This window comes from Erpetoichthys calabaricus, chromosome 5 (genome assembly GCF_900747795.2).
Source record: "Erpetoichthys calabaricus chromosome 5, fErpCal1.3, whole genome shotgun sequence".
Classification (NCBI taxonomy): Eukaryota; Metazoa; Chordata; class Cladistia; order Polypteriformes; family Polypteridae; genus Erpetoichthys; species Erpetoichthys calabaricus.
Genome location: NC_041398.2, coordinates 192,961,556 through 192,981,716, shown reverse-complemented (window position 1 = coordinate 192,981,716; position 20,161 = coordinate 192,961,556). Strand labels below are relative to the sequence as shown.

Sequence of the window (20,161 nt, the reverse complement as noted above, 5' to 3'; positions counted from 1 at the left end):
AATACTCTCCTTTGGTAATGAGTGCCTTGGATCTGACAGAGATGTGTGGTTAAATGTAGCATGTAAATAGATTATCTTTTGAGTGGTAATTTATATTTCTAGCACTACTATTCTAGACAGAATTTAAAATTAAATATCTTAGCATTATTCTGGGCAGCATTACACAATGCTGAGATAATGAGATGAGATTATATATACACCAGCCACAGCAGTAAAACCTCCCTAATATTGTGTAGGTCCTCCTCATGCTGCCAAAACAGCTCTGACTCATTGAGGCATGGACTCCACAAGATCTCTGAAAGTGTCCTGTGATATCTAGCACCAAGACGTTAGCAGCAGATCCTTGAAGTCCTGTAAGTTGCATGGCGGCCTTCATGGATCAGACTTGTTTTTCCAGCACATCCCACAGATGCATCAGTATACAGAGAGACCAAATCAATATCCTGAACTCTTTGTCATGTTTTTCAAGCCATTCCTGAACAATTTTTGCAGTGTGGCAGGATGCATTGTCCTGCTGAAAGAGGCCACTGCCATCGAGGAATACCACTGTCATGAAGGGGTGTGTTTGATCAACAACAGTGTTTAGTTAGATGGTATGTGTCAAAGTAACATCTACATGAATGCCAGGACCCAAGGTTTCACAGCAAAACATTGCCAGAGCATCACACTGCCTCTCCTAGTTTGCCTTCTTCCCATAGTGCATCTTACTGTCAAATATTCCCCAAGTAAACAATGTACACATACCATCCACGTGACCTAAAAGAAAATGTAATTTATCAGACCAGGTCACCTTATTTCATTATTTCATGATCCAGTTCTGACATTCACGTTCCAATTGTAGGCACTGTCTGCAGTGTACAGGGGTCAGCATGGCCACTCTGACTGGTCTATTTTAACACCATTCTGGCCAATATTACATTTTCAGCAATTTGTGCTACAGTAGCTCTTCTGTGGGATCTAACCAAATGGGCCATCTCTCCTTCCCCATGTGCATTAATGAGCCTTGGGCACCCATGACCCTCTCGCCAGATGGTTGTCCTTCCTTGGACCACTTTTGGAAAGTACTAACCACTGCACACCAGGAACACCCCCACAAAACCTCATTTTGGAGATACTCTGATCCAGTCGTCTAGCCATCATATTCTGGCCCTTGTCAAAGGCACTCAGATCCTTCTGCATGCCCATTTTTCCTACTTCCAACACATCACCTTCAAAAACTGACTGTTCACTTGCTGCCTAATATATCCCTCCCTTTGACAGGTACCTTTGTACCGAGATAATCAATGTTATTCATGTCACCTTTTAGTGGTTTTAATGTTGTGGCTGATCGCTTTATATATACTGCATATTTTCCATTGTTAGTCAGTAAATCCTTCTATGAACTTTTAGTTAGCAGTTCAATGGATTCCAGACCTAAAACTCTGGGACTTCTTCTTTTTTTTTTTGTTCTTTATTTCGTCTTATACGATTTCTCGTATTAGAAATTTGTTAGTTTTCGCATACCCCTTGGGGTTAGAGCGCAGGGTCAGCCATTGTACAGCGCCCCTGGAGCAATTACAGATTAAGGGTCTTGCTCAAGGGCCCAGCAGAGTAGGATCTCTTTTGGCAGTGACGGGGATTCGAACCGGCAACCTTCAGGATACCAGCGCAGATCCTTAGCCTCAGAGCCACCACTCCGCCCAATTCTTATACCAATTCCTGAATTATTGCATCATTTCAATCTTTTGAAATCCTGGTTATAGGTGGCTGTTACATTTTATGACATTAGAGCACACGAATGTTTAAAAATAAAGATGAATGATCTTTGTTTATAGACCTTTCATCACATTCTATCATAACAACAAAAAATGTAAAATATATTTGAAACTGTAACACTATAGTAGAATAATCAGAAAAAAAAATTCAAACCTGTGCCAAGTCCAATCTTTACTTTGTGGTTTAGTACATTACGTACATCGAGCATTCCACTGCAAAGCCTTAAAAAAAGAAGTACAGAGCAGATTTATATTAAGAATCTGAATGAGTCATACAGAAGTGTACTCCTATCTATGTGTTATTCAAAGAGCAAGGGAGAACCAGGCCAACACCCACCACACACTGGTTCGGGATACAATAAAAATCGTGACCAATGTTTCTTTGTGTTATATATTTTCCAGTTGTCATGCTACATAAGATGCAAAATTATTTATTATGAATCACTGGAATTAATTGTGAAATACCAAATTTTTTTGGCAGTGCAATTTTGCATGAGTGCATGAAATTTTAAGCACCATCTCCTAGTTTTACAAACACAAACTGTTAATTTGGACTTTTCAAATTCTGGTTATAGGTGCTGTGCTGCACTTTCTAACAGCATATGAAAATAAAGACGAGGGATCTTTGCTTATATATGTCAACCTAGTTATTCTTTGAGCTCTTTGAATTTTTTTTGGATATTCTCAAGGTTACTATCCATCCATCCATCCATCCATTTTCCAACCCGCTGAATCCGAACACAGGGTCACGGGGGTCTGCTGGAGCCAATCCCAGCCAACACAGGGCAGGGTGCCAACCCACCGCAGGACACACACAAACACACTCACACACCAAGCACACACTAGGGCCAATTTAGAATCGCCAATCCACCTAACCTGCATGTCTTTGGACTGTGGGAGGAAACCAGAGCGCCCGGAGGAAACCCACGCAGACAACATGCAAACTCCACGCAGGGAGGACCCGGGAAGCGAACCCAGGTCCCCAGATCACCCAACTGCGAGGCAGCAGCGCTACCCACTGTGCCACCGTGCCGCCCAAGGTTACTATCTTTATCATTTTAATTTTGTTTAATTTTGTAGAAGGTATTCAATTATAATCCAAAAGAATTGAATCATACTAACTACTTCCATGCTAAAGACGTATTTTAGGTTCTTGAGGGAAAGTCCCTAATCTTGATTGTAACAAAATTTATTTTCATAGCTCAAAGTTACATGTAGGATTACACAGCCAAATAATTTCTCTAGTAATTATTATTTTATTTACAGTACCTATAATTTTTGTTTTTTCTTAACCTTAAAAGTTCATGTACTTTTTTAAGCACATCCTATGTGTCATTAGAGCACGATTAGGTATGCTATGCTACAACATAATGACACAGCTCTCCTGCCATACTGATATAGTAAAAAGACAGGAGATGATTATGGGAAATACAGTAGAAGAGGACTGATGCAGGCTGATGGGTGGCAGGATGCAGGTGCAGTAGTCTGTATGTGTCTTACTGCTGTCCTTTAGGTGATCTCAGACTGGCCTGGCTTTTTAAGGGAGAATTGAGGCCCAGGATTGCATCTGGAAGCTAAGGGGTTAAGTGAACTTTAGGAGAATATTGCATGACAAGAAATTAAATGATGGGAGGAATAAAGGCTAAAAGGAGGAGAAAAGTTAGAGTAACTGAGCAGGACACTATATGAGAACCAGCCATGGTACCCAAAAGATGCAGCTCAAGTACTAAGGCCTTTTAGTGTTCTCCTAGTTGTATACTGTAGTGCCCAATATCCAGTATTTTTCTAAAGAAATAAAGTCATTTTTATTATATGCTTTGGCCACCTTAGCTTGATTTTTGACTGAAGTCAGGTCACGAACACCCTATATTGTTCTCTTCTCTATTGCGTGCAGAGGGAGCATTTACAGAGCACTAGTGAGGTAAGCTACTTGTCCTCAGTGTGGCTTTTTGTGCAGACTGGAGATGGACCCAAGATGGTCCATGACAGCACTTCTGGTTTTGCCCAAAGCCTCTACCCCTTTTGTTCTGAGGACTATTTAAAGAACAATGACATCAAAAGTTGGCATTCATTTGGAAACCTGCTTATGAAGATTACAGAGCTCTGAGGAAGACACTTATTTTGAGAGCCACAGAGCACTGGCAAGCCGAGGCTGCCTTGGTCGTGTGATGTTCAAGATTTATCCTTGATTATTTTTCCTTAATTTTTGGTTTAATTAAATGAGGTATCTTCTTGTGTTTTCGCTTCTCTTTACTATATACTATACAGTTCAGCAAATAGATAGATAGATAGATAGATAGATAGATAGATAGATAGATAGATAGATAGATAGATAGATAGATAGATAGATAGATAGATAGATAGATAGATAGATAGATAGATAGATAGATAGATAGATAGATAGATAGATAGATAGATAGATAGATAGATAGATAGATAGATAGATAGATATACAGTCCATATGGCTATATCGTGCCATGCTAAAGTCTTAGGTACTTAGATACTAGAAAGCTCACAAAAATATGTGCCATCTACAATAAGATATTTGATTGTTCTCAAACAAATAAAATAACACAGTAATAGACCACTTTGTGGTTAAAAATCGTAAGGTCTTTGTAGGCATATATGCCAGTGCTTGATTAAGATACTAATGATCAATGACATCATGTGTGGGCTGAACCAGAGTGATTAGCTGAAATACAAATAGCAGTGTAGAGGGAACAAAGCTGCTGGGCAAGTTAACCAGACTAAAAGGGTGAGGTTGCAGAAGATGTGGCTGTTTAACCTGCAAACACTACACCATGGCAAAAGTGAGCATAGCAACAAGGCACAAGGTGCTCATCCTGTATTATCAAGGTATCTCCCAAGCAGAAATTTCATGGCAGAAAGATGTTTTCAGAGTTCTGTCCAAGATCTTCTGTAGATGCACAAACAAGCAGACAAGGTTAACAACCAGCAATGCAGTAGCACAAAAACTTGAAGCAAGTGAGGAATACACCTTGTGTACTTCCCTTTGAAAGTGGAAGATGTCCAGCACTGCTGTCAACTCAGAAGTAGCAGAAACCCATTGTGACCCTTCTCCACCCATTTACAGTGCAGAGAAGTTTTATTAGAAGGGAAGAGTTGTGACAAAATAGCCATTCCTCTGAGGTGGAAATAAAGCCAAACAACTTGCCTGCATACTAAAACACAAGGACTGGAAGTGCAGCCAAATGGCAGCAGATGCTCTGGACCAATAAGTTAAAATTTAAAATTGCTGGCTCTAACAGTTTGAAGGCATTTTGTCCAATAAAGAGCTGGAGAACAGCAGATTGATGCACGCTTGCAATCAACAGTGGAGTATGGTGGAGATTCTCTCCAGAATTGGGGCTGAATTTCCTCCAACAAAGTTGGTGAGTTGATGAGTGCAGATTGATCCTTATTCATTATACATTACCATAGTCCGATTGGTCTCACATGCATTCTGTAGCATGACAATGACCCCAACACATAGACAAAATCATAAAAACCTATCTGCTGTGAAGAGAGGAACAGGGAATCCTGCAACAGATGGTCTCTCAAAATCATGGAGCAAATCTGAGGTTACATGCAAAGCCTGAAGCAAGAGAAGCAAGCAAAGTCTGTAGCGGATATGTGGCGAGTTCTCCAAGAGGCCTGGAACACCTAGCCACATGAATACCTTCAGAAACTGCAAGAGAAAGGACCTAAGAGAACTGGCAAAGGGTGGTCACTCCCAATACCGATTTCATTTTTTCTGTTTACTTTTCTATGAACATATATATAATCAAAAAACATCTCTTTTTTTCTTGATGTCTGGTAGATCATTCTCGATCTTCTGAGCCAACCTTGAAGACTTCACATTAATAAAGGGTAGATTGCCAATACAGAAAAGGTGACAGAAAACCACTATTAGTAGGAATCAAACATGGTAGACAAAGATGTAAACTCTAAGCAGACCTTGAAATACTAAATGAAAAAGAAAATCCTAAGCTTAGAAAAATATATATAAAAACAAGTACAGACAGAAGCCAGTAAACAGAGACAGATGAGATGAGGAAAAACAAATCAAATAAATCTTCATTCAAAAAACAAAAACACTTAAATACAAATGCTGACCAAACCAGGTTCACTAAAAGTAAAGAAATTTTGCAGACAATGTTTGAAACTTATGCATAAGCTATCTGACTTATTTTTGGCTTCCTACATCCTGACTTACTGATTCTCATATCACTAAAGTAAATCAGACAAATGTTGAACCCCTCTAGTAGTATATTGCCTACACATGTCTACAAGAACAGAATCTTCTGAATCTGACTACAGTATTTATTAGGATTATGTTAGGAAAATTACATTTTAAATAGTGTAGATTTTTAAAATAAGCATCTAAAATTTAACTAATGTTCTTATCCTTTCAAGTCCTTTCAAGTTATCCATTATCAGTTATACTTCTAAAATGAACACATATTTACTAGGTACAGTATATCTCTATTTTGTACTATAATTGTGTATTTTTCTGTGTACAACAGGCAAAATGCAAATTTATTGTATCATATTCTTCATTTTGCTTAGTGGTGTGAAGTAAATACCTTTACTAAAGCTGATTTATTAGCAGTATTCTTCCTGTTTTAGGCCATTCTTGAAAAATGTGTTTAATGTCTACTTCTTTAGACTGATATAGTAAATACTTCAAAATTATAAATTTAAAAGTCCAGACATTTACTGCTTTTCTTGTTACTGAGACTTTCAAAGTTTTTGTGGTTCTAAATATAATTAAAATGTCCAAAATGCTATTGAGGGTCACAAGAGCCTGGACACTGTCCTGGAAGGATCCATTTCTGTATGGGGCACCAGTCTGTTGGAGGATTCTAAACTCTTTTAGAGTTCAATGATAAGCTCTATGCTAAACATTCTTCCATGCATCATTAAATCCACTTCCAAAATCCAAAATGGGAGCAGGAACTTTGAAGGGACACCTGTCCTTCATAGGGTGTAACCAACTACACTTACTCACACTGGACCAGTACTGTATATTGTCAGCAATAACCTTAGAAAACAGAAGAGGAAAAACACAATAATACCGAGAGAAAATAAACACGAGAAAAGATGTAGACTGTCCAGTTTAAACAAAATTAAACAGATTTCTCAATATATAAGGCAATTTGACATTCTGAAGTCTGCTTGATCAAATTCAGGGTTGTGGGGTGCCAGGGTCTATAATTGCTAGCACTAAGCATAACACAGGAAACAGTTCTGAAAAGGACACCAGTCCATAGTAAGGACCAGTCACATATACACTTACATACAAGTTGGTCAATTTGGAATCAAAAGTCAACCTACCTACAGAAATTTGGGGGATGTGGGAGAAAAATCAGCAAGCAACAACTAGACAACACTAACATGTGAGATCTAAACCCAGGACAGTGGATCTGTGCAGCAATGTATATAATGCAAATGGCATGTGCGGACTGATATCCATTAATTATAAACATTAGTAGGAAACTGATTATTTGCTACAAGTACCTTGAATTTAGCACTTAATTTCAAATGAATCATTTACCCATACCACTAATTAAATAATTGCTGAGCATAGAAGGAAAACAGGAGCAAAAGGGCTTTCGAGCATTAGAATAAGACAGGTAAAGCACATATCAAAGCTGAACATAGAATCCATTAATTGTACTCACGAAATATTAGAATTTGGACAGTGAGCAACTGCAGACCCTTTTGAACAGAATATTTCCAGTTCTTTATTACTAAGATAACATCCATGTGCCATCACAGTCTGTTAAAAAAAAGTTAAAACCCCCCATCAAATATATTTTACAGAATTCAATATATAAGTCTTTCAAAATTATTTTCATTTTTATCATGCTACAGTTATGACTAATTTATATTCAGGAATCATCCGTCAGTACTTTTGACTTAATTAGTTAACTGTTTTTATATTGATTGGTGATTAAACTTGGTAAAGAGATAAATTGAACAAACAGTAATAGAAGTCAGAATTGATCCAAGCGTAATGGTCAAGATCATTATTCAGTTTCTCATAGGTAGCATGACCACAGAAAGACCAAAGACTCATGACCTCAGCAGTTAAAAAAAATTCATTTTAGTAACTTTTTAAGTATTTATGACATTTTTATATTTTTAATGAATGTGAGCACTGGTCTGTCCTTACTGGGGCTGACTTCAAGAGGACATAAAAAGGCACGGAACCTCTTGCTGGCAATCCAAAGTCTTGTCTGATCTCTCCCTAGAGATAAGAAAACTACTCCCTTGTAAAATACGTATAACTAAATCCTGGCCAGGCTCTAAATACATTTCAATAAACATCAATAAACACATTCAATTTCATTCTAACAACATGAACGGTATAAGATACAAACAAGGTAATGTATCCCAGAGTGGTTATTAACACACATCAATAGATGGACATTTAAGAATCTATGAGCTACAGTTCTGGGTCACTTGTTTCAAGTGTCTATGATTCTCAATGGAAAAAAATTAAATGGATTCAGAAAGTATTCAGACCCCCTTGACTTTTTTCGCATATTGTTACGTGCAAAAAATTATTTACATTTTTTTCCACATTAAGCAACACCCAGAATGTCAAAGTGAAAACAGGATTATAGAAATTTTTGCAAGTTTTTTTAAAAATAATGCACTGAAATATCACATTAACACAAGTTTCCAGGTCCTATACTAAGAGATGAAGCACTTTCGACAGCTATTACAGCCTGGAGCCTTCTTGGGTATGACATGACAAGCTTTACACACCTGGATTTGGGGATTATCTGCCATCCTTCTCTGTAGATCATCTCAAGCTGAGTCAGGTTGGATAGAGACTGTATTCAGTGCTCTCCAGAGATGTTTGATTGATTTCTTGTACAGTACAGGTTCTGACTTGGTAACTCAAGGACACTCTCACAGTTGTCCCTAAGCCACTCCTGTGTTGTTTTTGCTTTGTGCCAAGGGTAATTGTCCTGTTGGAAAGTAAACCTCCGGCCCAGTCTCTGAGGTCCAGAGCACTCTTGACCAGGTTATTATTCAGGATATCTCCATATTTTGCTCTGTTCACCGGTTCCTCAACCCTATCTAGTCTCCTACTCCCTGCTGCTAAAGGACAACCCCGCAGCTACAACCACCATGCTTCAGCATTAGAATGGTATTGCACAGGTGATGAGCAGTGTCTGGTTTCCACCAGATATGATGTTAATCTTAGTTTAATTGGACCAGAGAATCTTTTTTTTCACAGTCTGAGAATTCTTTCATGTGTCTTTTTGCAAGTTCCAAGCAGACTTCCATATAAGTATGTCTTTTACTGATTAGTGCTTCTATCTGGCAACTCTTCCTAAAGCCCAGATCAGTGGAGTGTTGTCACAAGGGTTGTCCTTCTGGAAGTTTCTCCAATCTCCATACAGGTTCTCTTACCATGCCCCCTCTCACATGACTCCTCAGTTTGGCCAGGTGGTCCGCCCTCCTTAGAGTCATAGTTGTTCCCAGCTTCTTCCATTTAAGAATTTTGAAGGCAACTATGCTCTTGGAAACCTTTAATGCTACAGAAATGTTTGCATCTTTCTACAGACCTTTGCCTCAATATTATCCTATCTCTAAACTCTGCAGCAATTCTTTTGGCCTCATGGCTTGGTTTTTGTTCTAATACACATTGTTAGCTGTGGGACCTTATAATCAATCCAATCAACTGTAGTCTATAGTTTCACTTCAAACAAGGTGTAGAAACATGTCAATGATGACAGAGAGAATGGCATGCACTTAAGCCAAATTTCAAGTATCAATCTAATGCGCTTTTTGATACATTACAGATACAACAGCTAGATGCTGTCAGTGCAGAGGAATTGGATAAACCTCTGACACTATCAGAATTACTAGACGCTATAAACTCACTTCAAAGTGGGAAAGCACCAGGTTCAGATGGCTACAGTGCTGAATTTTGTAAAGAAAATTCAATTAAGTTAGTTCCCTTTTTACGAGCAACATTTATAGAATCCAGAGACAATAAAATTCTACCTCAAACTTTTCGCTAAAAATTAATTACCGTTTTTCCTAAGAAAAATAAGGGATTATTAGAGTGTGCATCATATAGACCAATCTCACTTCTGAATAATGATGTTAAGATACTCTCCCAAGTTCTAGCTAGAGGGATGGAGAAATTGCTCCCTTCTGTAATATCACAAGACCAAACCGGATTTATTAAACATAGACACTTAGCTTCCAATCTTCAATGCCTATTTAATGTAATATATTCACCCATAAAGTCTAACATTCCGAAGATCTTATTATCTTTGGATGCAGAAAAAGCATTTAACATGGTTGAATGTGACTAACTATTCACCACATTGCATAAATTTGGGTTTAGCCCGAACATATGTGCATGAATCAAACTACTGTATACCAGTCCAGAAGCTTCAGTTTGTATTAACACTATCTCAGACTACTTTAAACTGGAACACAGTACTAGACGAGGATATCCCCTGTCACCACTGTTATTTGCAATCTCCATTGAGCCATTGGCTGTACACTTTCGAAAAAGGGGATTTTCCGAGAATGACTTGAACAGGAAATATCACTATATGCAGATGATATGGTACTGTATATATCAGACTCACAAAATTCTGTGCATGCAGCCCCAACTGCACTAGCAGAATTTCAAAAGATATCTGGACTCAAAATTAATTTGAAGAAAAGTATGCTTTTTCCAGTGAACTCTCTACCACACAACATTAGACTGGACCATTTTATCATTGCAGATCAGTTTATATACATACCAGTAAATATCACAAGTAAATATAAGGCTCTTTTTCAACAAAATTCAGCTGTCTGCTTGGAAAAACTTAAACAAGATGTACATAGATGGTCTACCCTCCATCTTACTTTAGCAGGAAAATTAACACTATCAAGATGAATATCCTCCCTAAGCTTCTGTTGCTATTTCAAAGCATCCCCATATGCATTAACAAATCCTTTTTTAAAAAATTAGATTCAATCATAACTTCATTTATTTGGAATTCGAAACATCCACGCATCCAAAGGGTGACCCTACAATGACAGAAGGTGCATGGTTCTATCTTAGTTTCAATGTTATTACTGGGCGGCAAATATACAAGCCATAAAAACCTAGACATTGACACAGTTAGATGAACACACATTAGCTTGGTCTGCAATAGAAATGAAATCCTGCAGTACGTCTTTATATTCCTTGCTTGGTACACCAGTAAATACAAGGTAAGTGAATTAGTGAAGTGTCCTTCATTCACTCAGAATATGGAACCAATGTAGGAAGCACTTCAAATCAAATATTGTATCTGTGGCACCTCTGCATGATAACCACCTTTTTTCATCTTCTCAAACTTACACAGTTTTTAATGTTTGGAAAACATATAGGATTAAATCATTTAGAGATTTATATATAAAGTACACCTCAAATTTAGTTTCCCATCAATACATTTTTTTCACTATCTCCAAATTAGAAACTTTGTTAAACAAAATCTCCCCAATTTTCCTCACCTCCAATCTATTTCTATTCCAGAAGTAAAATTGATCAGTCTTGCAGCCTCAGACAGCATTTCTATAATATATAAAACCATTTTAAAGTCCCTTCCTTTTAAAAATCCCAGAGTAAAGTTAGGAAAGGTTCTCTTACTCAACAATTCAGAAAAGGAGTGGAAGGCAGCAATGCCCAGAATTTGCTGTAGCTCCATATGTGCAACGCATTCAATTACTCAACTTAAAATCTTTCATCGAGCACATTTATTTTGCTTAAAATTGTCCAAAATGTTTCCGGGGCAAGATCCAAACTGCAAACATTGCAATTGAGCTCCAGCCTCACTAGGCCACATGTTTTGGGTGTGTACCAAATTAACATCATTCTGGACAATCATTTTTAATTGCCTATCAGACAGCCTTGGTGTCACAATCCCTCCTAATCCATTAACAGCTGTGTTTGGTGGGCTCCCAGATGGGCTTAAAGTGGAGAAGGACAAACAAACTGTAATTGTCTTTACTTCACTACTAGCATGTAGACTTATCTTGCTCAAATGGAAGAATCCTGGCCTACATCTTTTAAGTCAGTGGATAACTGATGTTATATACTATTTGAAAATGGAAAAAAATCTAATTTTCCCTTACTGGATCTGTTCAAATCTTTTTTAAAACCTGGCTGGATCTAATCAACAACATTTTAGAATAGGCACTTACTGTTTATTGGGGAAAAGGACTCCTTTCCCCCTTTACTACTCTCAAAGTTTTACTCTGGCTGTTGGCCTTCCCCTATTTGTCATTGTTGGGGGTTGAATTGAATTTAGTTTTGTTAAGTTTGACTTGATTGTATGGAATGTTATATGTTTTTAATAAAGTCAATAAAAGATAAAAAAAACAAATGTCAAGCATCATGGCAAAGAGTCTGAATACTTTTGTCAATGTGATATTTCAGATTTTTATTTCTAAAACCCTGTTTTCGTTTTTGTCACTCTTAGGTATTAAGTGTTGTTCGATGTGGGAAAAAAAATTAATTTTAATAATTTTAGCACAATGCTGCAACATGTCAAATTGTGAAGAAAGTAAAGTAGTCTGAATACTTTCTGAAGGGGCTACATTGTCTAGTATTTGTGCAAAATTTACTATTAGGTCTCACAATTCCTTCAGCAATAGCTGACCCCAGCCAATTGCTTTTTGTGTTCCCTACTTTTGGATTTTAATAATTTGCCCTTTCTTATGTACCTTATTAAAAGATTTTTAAAGTCAGTTTAATAAAGTCATTACCTATACAACTGTGAAATATTTTTGTTGAATCCTAATGAAACTCCAACTTATTAGTAAAGCTCCCTTGTGCATCTTGATTTTTACAGTGACCTTCCTTATTTACTCTGTTTTACAAATTAAGCTAACCAGTCTGCAGTCATCAGGTTCACACAATCTGCTTTTTGATTTAGTAGTTTTCACAGTCCATTTTAGAGAATAAAAATATGTAATAGAAATTAAAACTTTTCTGCTATACAGTTAAGGCTGTTTTAGAGTTGCAGAAGTTATGTAGCCTATAGGCTAACAAAGTCATTTTACTGTTTGCTGTTCAATTCAGCCAGTTTATTGCATTTTACAAACTAGCGGGCACATTTCTTGTCATTTATTTTTATTTGTTTTGTTTGCAGATGACCTCCCTTTGTTTCCAGAGATCCAAGATGGACTTTTTCACAACATGGAGTGTGACCATTTACTGCCATACATGACCATGCGGCATCTGTTTGATGTCAAGGCATGGTCAGTGTATAAATGAATCAGAAAGAATGGTTAAATTGTCAGTGCTTCTGTTCTCTTTGGAGAAGGAAAATCCTGCCCTTTTTGAAGAACATTTTCAATTTATGGCTATGCTTTTCAACAGTATTTTTTCTTTATATTTTTGACATGGCTTGTTGTTTAGCACACCTGTTTAAGATAATTTCTTTTAAATTTTTCTCAGCACTGTAGTGTTTAAGTACTCAATTAGGAGATAGTTTAAAAAGGCATCTGCCCTCTGTAACTGCTTAGAGTCTGGGAGTTGACGCAAGTGCTGCACTACGTAGTTCTGCAGCTTAGCTGGCTACTTTCAGCCTATTAGAACTGTCTGCACCACATCATTTTTTCTTCATTTTATTTCCCTTACTGACTCAGTGGCAGCAACTTTTTATTTTTTTTTTATTTTTTCATATTCTTAATGCCCATAAGAGCTGCAACAAGTGTTTCTTTCAGCAAAAGTAATTAGCTTCTGGAGGCCACCAGAATTCAATGTGAGGAAAAGGAAAGGTCACGGCCAGACGTCAGTGTATTTCATAAGGTGGAGGACACAGGACTTCAAATCAAGGGACATGCCAGAGGTAGAACCAGTCATGACATACATGACTTTTCCTTGCGTATTTGTCTGAATGGGGTTTCACGGTAAGCAAGTAAACAGGAAAGAGAAACAACACAGCTGTTGTAAAGTAAAACAGACAAGTCTGACACAGAGCAGCTGCTGCTTAAGTTGAAAAAAGGTCAGCAGTGTAGACAGGAAGAAACAACACAGCTGCCTCCTGGTTGTGAGTCGACTATCCGTACAGACAAATCAAGGACAAAATCATCTGAGAAGTTAAATAGCTACAGACATACAAGCCTGCTACTGCATCATTCGTGAGTAACATCACAAAATCAAACAGCTAAAAGACTGCTTAATAATAACAAAATCAGCCATTAGTAGGCATTAGAGAGCTGGCTTAAAAGAGATATATATCCTCTGTTTAGCACGATAAGGAGATGTCACTCAACATTATATAAAATTAACGAAAGTATTAGGAATATTTTCCCAAATTTTGAAGCAGCTTTATCATTTGAGTGTGTCACGTTATTTCAAGAATACTGACTTTAGTACTGAGAATGCCTTCTGCTTTATTTCTCCTGTTTCCAATCCCTATATATTAATGAGAAAAAGTAAGTACACCCCATGGAAATTATTGACTTTTTCAATACATCTAAACAGGCAAACAGTAATTCTTCATGTTAACAGTGCCCACAGATATAGGTAATATACCAGAATAAAAACACAAGCAAAATTTGCCATTTTTCAACCATTTATTTAACAAAAATATTCATACCCCCTTTAAAAATTCTTTCACTTGCAAGATGTGTGTGGGTTTTCTTGCATGTACTTCCTGTTTTCTTGCACCACCACAACATGTATATGGGATTCAAATCAGGACTTTGACTAAGTCAGACCATAGCCCTCCATATCTTCTTCATGAGCCATTCCTGGGTGGATTTGCTAGCATGCTTTGGATCAGTAAGTGCTGAACTCCAGTTCAACGTCAACTTTCAGACAGAAGGCCTCGCATTCTCATGGAATATGCTTTGATATGATGCAGGATTCATAGCTGACTCAAATATTGCAAGCTGCCTGCAAGCTGTGTGTCAGTAAACCAAACCAAACCATAAAATTGCCACTGCCATGCTTCAAAGCCGGTATGAGGTTCTTGTCCTGAAATGCCGTCTTCAGTTTGTGCCTAACATGTGTGCTGTTACTGTGGCCAAACAATCCTATCTTTGATTCATCTGTCACAGAAGGCATGGTCTTTGCCTGTATCTTCAATGGCTAACGGTAGTCTTGTTCTAATGTTCTTTTTGGACAGCAAAGACTTTTTTCCTGACATATCTCGCATGCAAGTCAAATTTGTGCAAAATCTTTCTGATTGTAGATGTATGCACTTTGACACCAACATTGGCGAGAGTAACCTGGGCGGTTTATCAGTCATTTGAATTATATGCCATTTGTAGATGATTTTTTCTTTCAATGGAATGATTGATTTCAAATAATTTGGTGATCCTCTAAAATCCCTTCCCAGACTCATAGGCATCTAGAAACGTCTCTCTGTGTGCCTTAGAGATTGTTTATTCAACAAAAAATATACCCATATGCAGAAGACATGCAGAACAATTAAAGTGCGCATTTAATGGGGAACAGTCACATTTTGCTATCTTTTAATAGCGACAAGCACTCTTTCATGTGGGTGCATTGAAAAAAAAAATGTAGCATTGTTCCATCAGCTCAATATTAGAGCAGTGACATCAAGTGGTCCTATTTTTCTCTGGTGAATTACAAGAAGATGGCCATATCATTTCCTGCTGTGATTTTTTCAAAGCAACCACATGAAAGAATACTTTTTGCTATTAAAAGAGAGAAAAATGTGACTGTTTCCCTTTAATGCTTCCATATCAGTGGAAAAAGTATTTACAGCCTTTTGATGCATATTAAGCATTCTACAACAAAGTCTGGATAATTAAGAAACTGGAGCTGTTTGCTCATTAAGTACATCATGTCATTTTTGGCAAAAGCCAAACACAGTGCATCATCACAAGAATCTCATACCAAGCATCCAGCATGTTAGCAAAGGAATGATAATTTAGGGTGGGTTTTTATAACCACAGGACCTGAATACTGTCTAATCATTGAATCCTCCATGAAATACTCTTTTTTTCCTGAGTATTCTATATGGAAATGAGAGATTATCTGTCTGACCACTAAAGATTGACTAGAATTCTGCAGTGCAACAGGGCAATAATATTAGGCTAGCCACACAGCTGAATGACTGAAAAAGCAAAGAAACAAAGTTTTATAATGGGCCAGTCGACCCCATTAATATGCTATGACAAAATGAAAGCTCTCAAACATCAATGAACTCAATTGGGGTTTTAAAGAGGACTGAGAGATTTATAAACCCATACAGAAAACAAGTACTTCAAGTTATTTCTGCTAAAGGCGATTCTAAAAGCTACTTAAACACTGGGTGTACTGACTGATAGCCTGATCTTCTTACATTCTACTTTTCTTGATAGTGAAGCAATATGTCACCTACCGGCCCCCAGCAGCCCAAACCCAACACAAGCAGACACCAGGCACAGGTTTTGCACTACATATGTTTATTATAGTGGAGAAGTGCTTCCCAATCATTCCCTTCTTCATCACAGTACAATAAAGCACCAACAAGGCACAAAGCAACACAGTACTTTCTTTTTGTCTTTTTCTTTTCTCTCTCTTTGTCTCTTTTGCCTCCATTCCTCTTCTGGCAAGCTTCGTCCAACTCTTCTCGACTCTGGGTCCCAGAATAGAGGCAGCTGGCTCCGTTTATTCAGGTACCTGGAAGTACTTCCAGTGCCCCAACAACGTGGTCCAGAAGCACTTCCAGGTAAGGAGGAAGCCCGACAAAGTAGACTCCAAAACCCCTGCAGCATCACCAAGTTGCATCCCCAGAACCCAACAGGGGCTGCCTTGAACTCAAACTCATTGTGAAACAGGAATAAAAGGAATAAATGGACATGAGTTTATTAATGAAATGGAGATTTTTGGAACATTACATGAGGGTATCTAGATGAAGCCAATGTCAAAAACAATAAAAGTCAAGAGACTGTGAATTATTTTTAAAGGAGATCTCTAAATTACATAAAACTAGATTCAAAAACAGAATATTTTTTTCTCTAAGTCTTTCCATTATTTTACATACACGTTCAGACACTACATTGTCTGCACAGATGTCCTATAAAACATGGGCACCACAATGTCACAGAACTGTGCCTAGTAACATCCACAGAATCATGATATTCAGGTGCATGAAATAGAAATGCCAAAGCGAAAAATACAAAATGGAGGTGTCCAAGAAAAAGTATTCCTATAAAACGGTAGAGACAATGAAATTACAGTGATAACAATAAAATTAAAAAACGAAAGATAAAACAAAAATGATGAAGTACCGTATATACTTGCGTTTAAGTTCTCCCACGGATAAGTCGGGGCTTGATTTTACCTTATAATATCCAGTATTTTATAATGTCGGTCGTATAAGTCGAATCCGGAAAACTCACAATATCCATCCATTTTCCGAACACAGGGGTCTGCTGGAGCCAATCCCAGCCAACACAGGGCACAAGGCAGGAACCAATCCCAGGCAGGGTGCCAACCCACCGCAGGACACACACAAACACACCAAGCACACACTAGGGCCAATTTAGAATCACCAATCCACCATGTCTTTGGACTGTGGGAGGAAACCCACGCAGACACAGGGAGAACATGCAAACTCCATGCAGGGAGGACTCGGGTCTCCTAACTGCGAGGCAGCAGCACTACCACTGCGCCACCATGCTGCCACTCACAATACTGATCTAAGAAATTATGATATGCTAATGCCTACCTGAGAGAGTAACCACAGAGCGCACTGCCTTTTATTTTCTATGCATTGTGCCTACGTGACCACACGATAACACCTGAACTATTCTGAAGCGATGTTTGCACTGTTTTGTGTATTTTGTATCTCACACCCTCATACACCTTTATCGTAAGAGCATCCCTTATCTACGAAGGAGCGTTTGATCAGAATAAAATATGAAGATGGTTTTAAATTAAAAGTTGTTGAAGTGGCGAAAGAAATTGGTAACTGCGCTGTTGCACTGCTGCAACAAAATTCAATGTGTGTGAGAAACTGGTGTGAGATTGGAGGAAGCAAGAAGATGTAAAAAAAGAATTAAGTGTCGTAATTTTGAACAGGCGTATCAGGGTCTGATTTTATGATCGATTTTTACGTGAGTATATATGGTACTCCTAACACTCATTAATTGTTAATTCTCAGAATCAGAAATGTTTTCAATTTTGTCTTCACATGCTGGACAATAAGCTGCTGCTGATGGCACTGACCAAGTAATTAGAGTAACAGAATAAACTCGGGGAAAGGAAAAATTTAATTAAATTAATATTAAATATTTAAATTGATAACATTCAACTTAATTAGGCACATACTTTAGGATCATTGGACTGATTTTGGGCCAAGTTACATGTTTCACAAAAAGTGCCTCAATTTTAAACTGTCCTAAACAGTTATATTCCCAGATTATCTCGTAAAATGAGGTGTATAGTCATTAATTTTAGCCTCCTTGATTTGCTCAAATAAGCCAGTCTGAGCCATTTCAATTATAAATCATAAATATGAAACATGTTCAATATCTATAGCTACAAATTCTGTAGTATAGGGGAACATCAACTGCTTTACATGCAATGCATCTCAGCATCACTTGTGAGAGACTGATTGCCAATGAGAGGAACCCATGCCGCAAGATGTGCAAGCTATGCTGACCCTGCCTTCCAGGTATGGTTTCATCCACTTTTTTTTTTCTTTAAAGTTCTTTTCCATTTTTCATTACAAAATAATGCACAAACTAATGTAGCAAGTTGGCTATTGTTTTGCATGAAATTTGCTAAGTTCTAAGTTCAAATCTATTAATATGCGATGCTCTTTGTGGACGTAATCCTAGTGTGTGTGTTCCATTGAAGGGTGAAATCTGTTAAGTGTGAGCTCTCTCAGTCGTGGCCAGGAAGATATATTGGAAGGACAGGGAGAGACTGTCTCTTAGGGCCATGTAATACACCAGTATACCAGGTGGCAGCATCCCTCAGGTAGAGCTCCCATTTGTACATGCCTGAGGCACCTTGGGAATTGTGGTCCTGATGGACAGCCCTGTTGAGGTACAAGGCTGCTGCCAGAGGGTGCTGTGGGGAGAGGACTCACATATTTTAAGGTGGTTCTGCCTGACCCAGACATGCTTCCAGGGTGTAATCATGTGGCACTGGAAGTGCTTCTGGGTTCTGGTATAAAACAAGCCACTTGATTTCATCCTGGTGAGTTGGAGTCAGGAGGTAGAGGACAAGGCCTGCTTTGAGGAGAGTACAGGAGAATTAATATGGGAGTTGTGATTGTGAATTATTTGTTATGATAATATTCACTTTATTTGAATCACTGGCTGTGCATGTGCACTTGTGTCTGGAGTCTAGGGCTCTGGACTCTGCCCCCTGTTGGTCATAGTATAATTTGAAAAATCTTCAGGTCTGTGCCAGGAGTAATTAGAATTTAAGAAAGAAATAACAATACAGTAATTAATGTTCTGACCAAATAACCAATAGATTATTAAAATAAAAAGTCTTGCAAATAAGAAAGTGTCTTAATAAAGAAAACAGTGAAATGAATTGCACAGGTTAATGACAGAAATTCTGACATTTCTTACTTTCCTATACTTACTGACCTTGCTTGTGAGAAGGTTGTACTTATCATACACTTCTGTGTAACAGCCACACTCAGGAAACATGTCTTTCACAATGTTTAACTCATCTTTGTTTTCACTTATATGACTCTAGAAGAGATGGAAGTGAAAAAAGTACTATATGAATTAAACATAAGGACACTTTTTTAAAGAGGAAAAGTTCTGCTTGTTAAAGTGTTAGAATGGTCACTCTCTCATTATCTTGGGTCAGGAATGTAATACAGTACACATAATACCAAATAATAATTCTTTAGTTAAAAAATGTAAATGTTTCATATCTGTGCATTATGACAATAAAACATAAGTTTCAGTAAAATAAAACTACAAGATTTGAAGAAGTCCTAGAACCAATGCCATATATCACAAAACTGGCACTAGCATTCCCACCCTCACCCATAACACCATATGATATATATTGTGTTATTTTCTGTTGTTCAGTTGTAACAAATACGATCTATTTCCAATATTTAAATAATAAACTTTGCTCTTTAAAAATTTTATTAAAACACATTTTGTGAAAAACATACCATAAAAAAATGTTTTTGTTGTTAAAAAAAATAAAGTGTGTGATTACATAGACAAGTTATAAAATATTTTCTTAATGTAAGAAAGTTGCTGTAGCTCTTATTAATAAATTATTAAATAATATCAAAAGGTTTGGTTTAGGCAAAGATTTATTTCAAAAGATAAAATTGCTTTCAAAAGCAGTAAGTTATACAATAAGTTGCTTAACCCATTGAAATTTTTTAGACAAATCTATAGAATTAGTAGGAAACTGAAGGTTGGATTGCCCATCATCATGA

General features: G+C 37.4%; 1 protein-coding gene across 2 annotated transcripts in view; it reads right to left on the bottom strand.

Moving 5' to 3' along the window:
- Window positions 1-20,161, bottom strand: part of gda (guanine deaminase) — a 98,581-nt gene that overhangs the window by 18,625 nt on the left and 59,795 nt on the right. For both annotated transcript variants that reach the window (XM_051928373.1, XM_028802344.2), the window contains 3 exons: window positions 19,341-19,448; window positions 7,439-7,536; window positions 1,909-1,976 (listed from right to left, as the gene is read on the bottom strand). In XM_051928373.1, coding sequence (XP_051784333.1) covers window positions 1,909-1,976; window positions 7,439-7,536; window positions 19,341-19,448 — 274 coding nt within the window. The remainder of the gene's footprint in view (window positions 1-1,908; window positions 1,977-7,438; window positions 7,537-19,340; window positions 19,449-20,161) is intronic.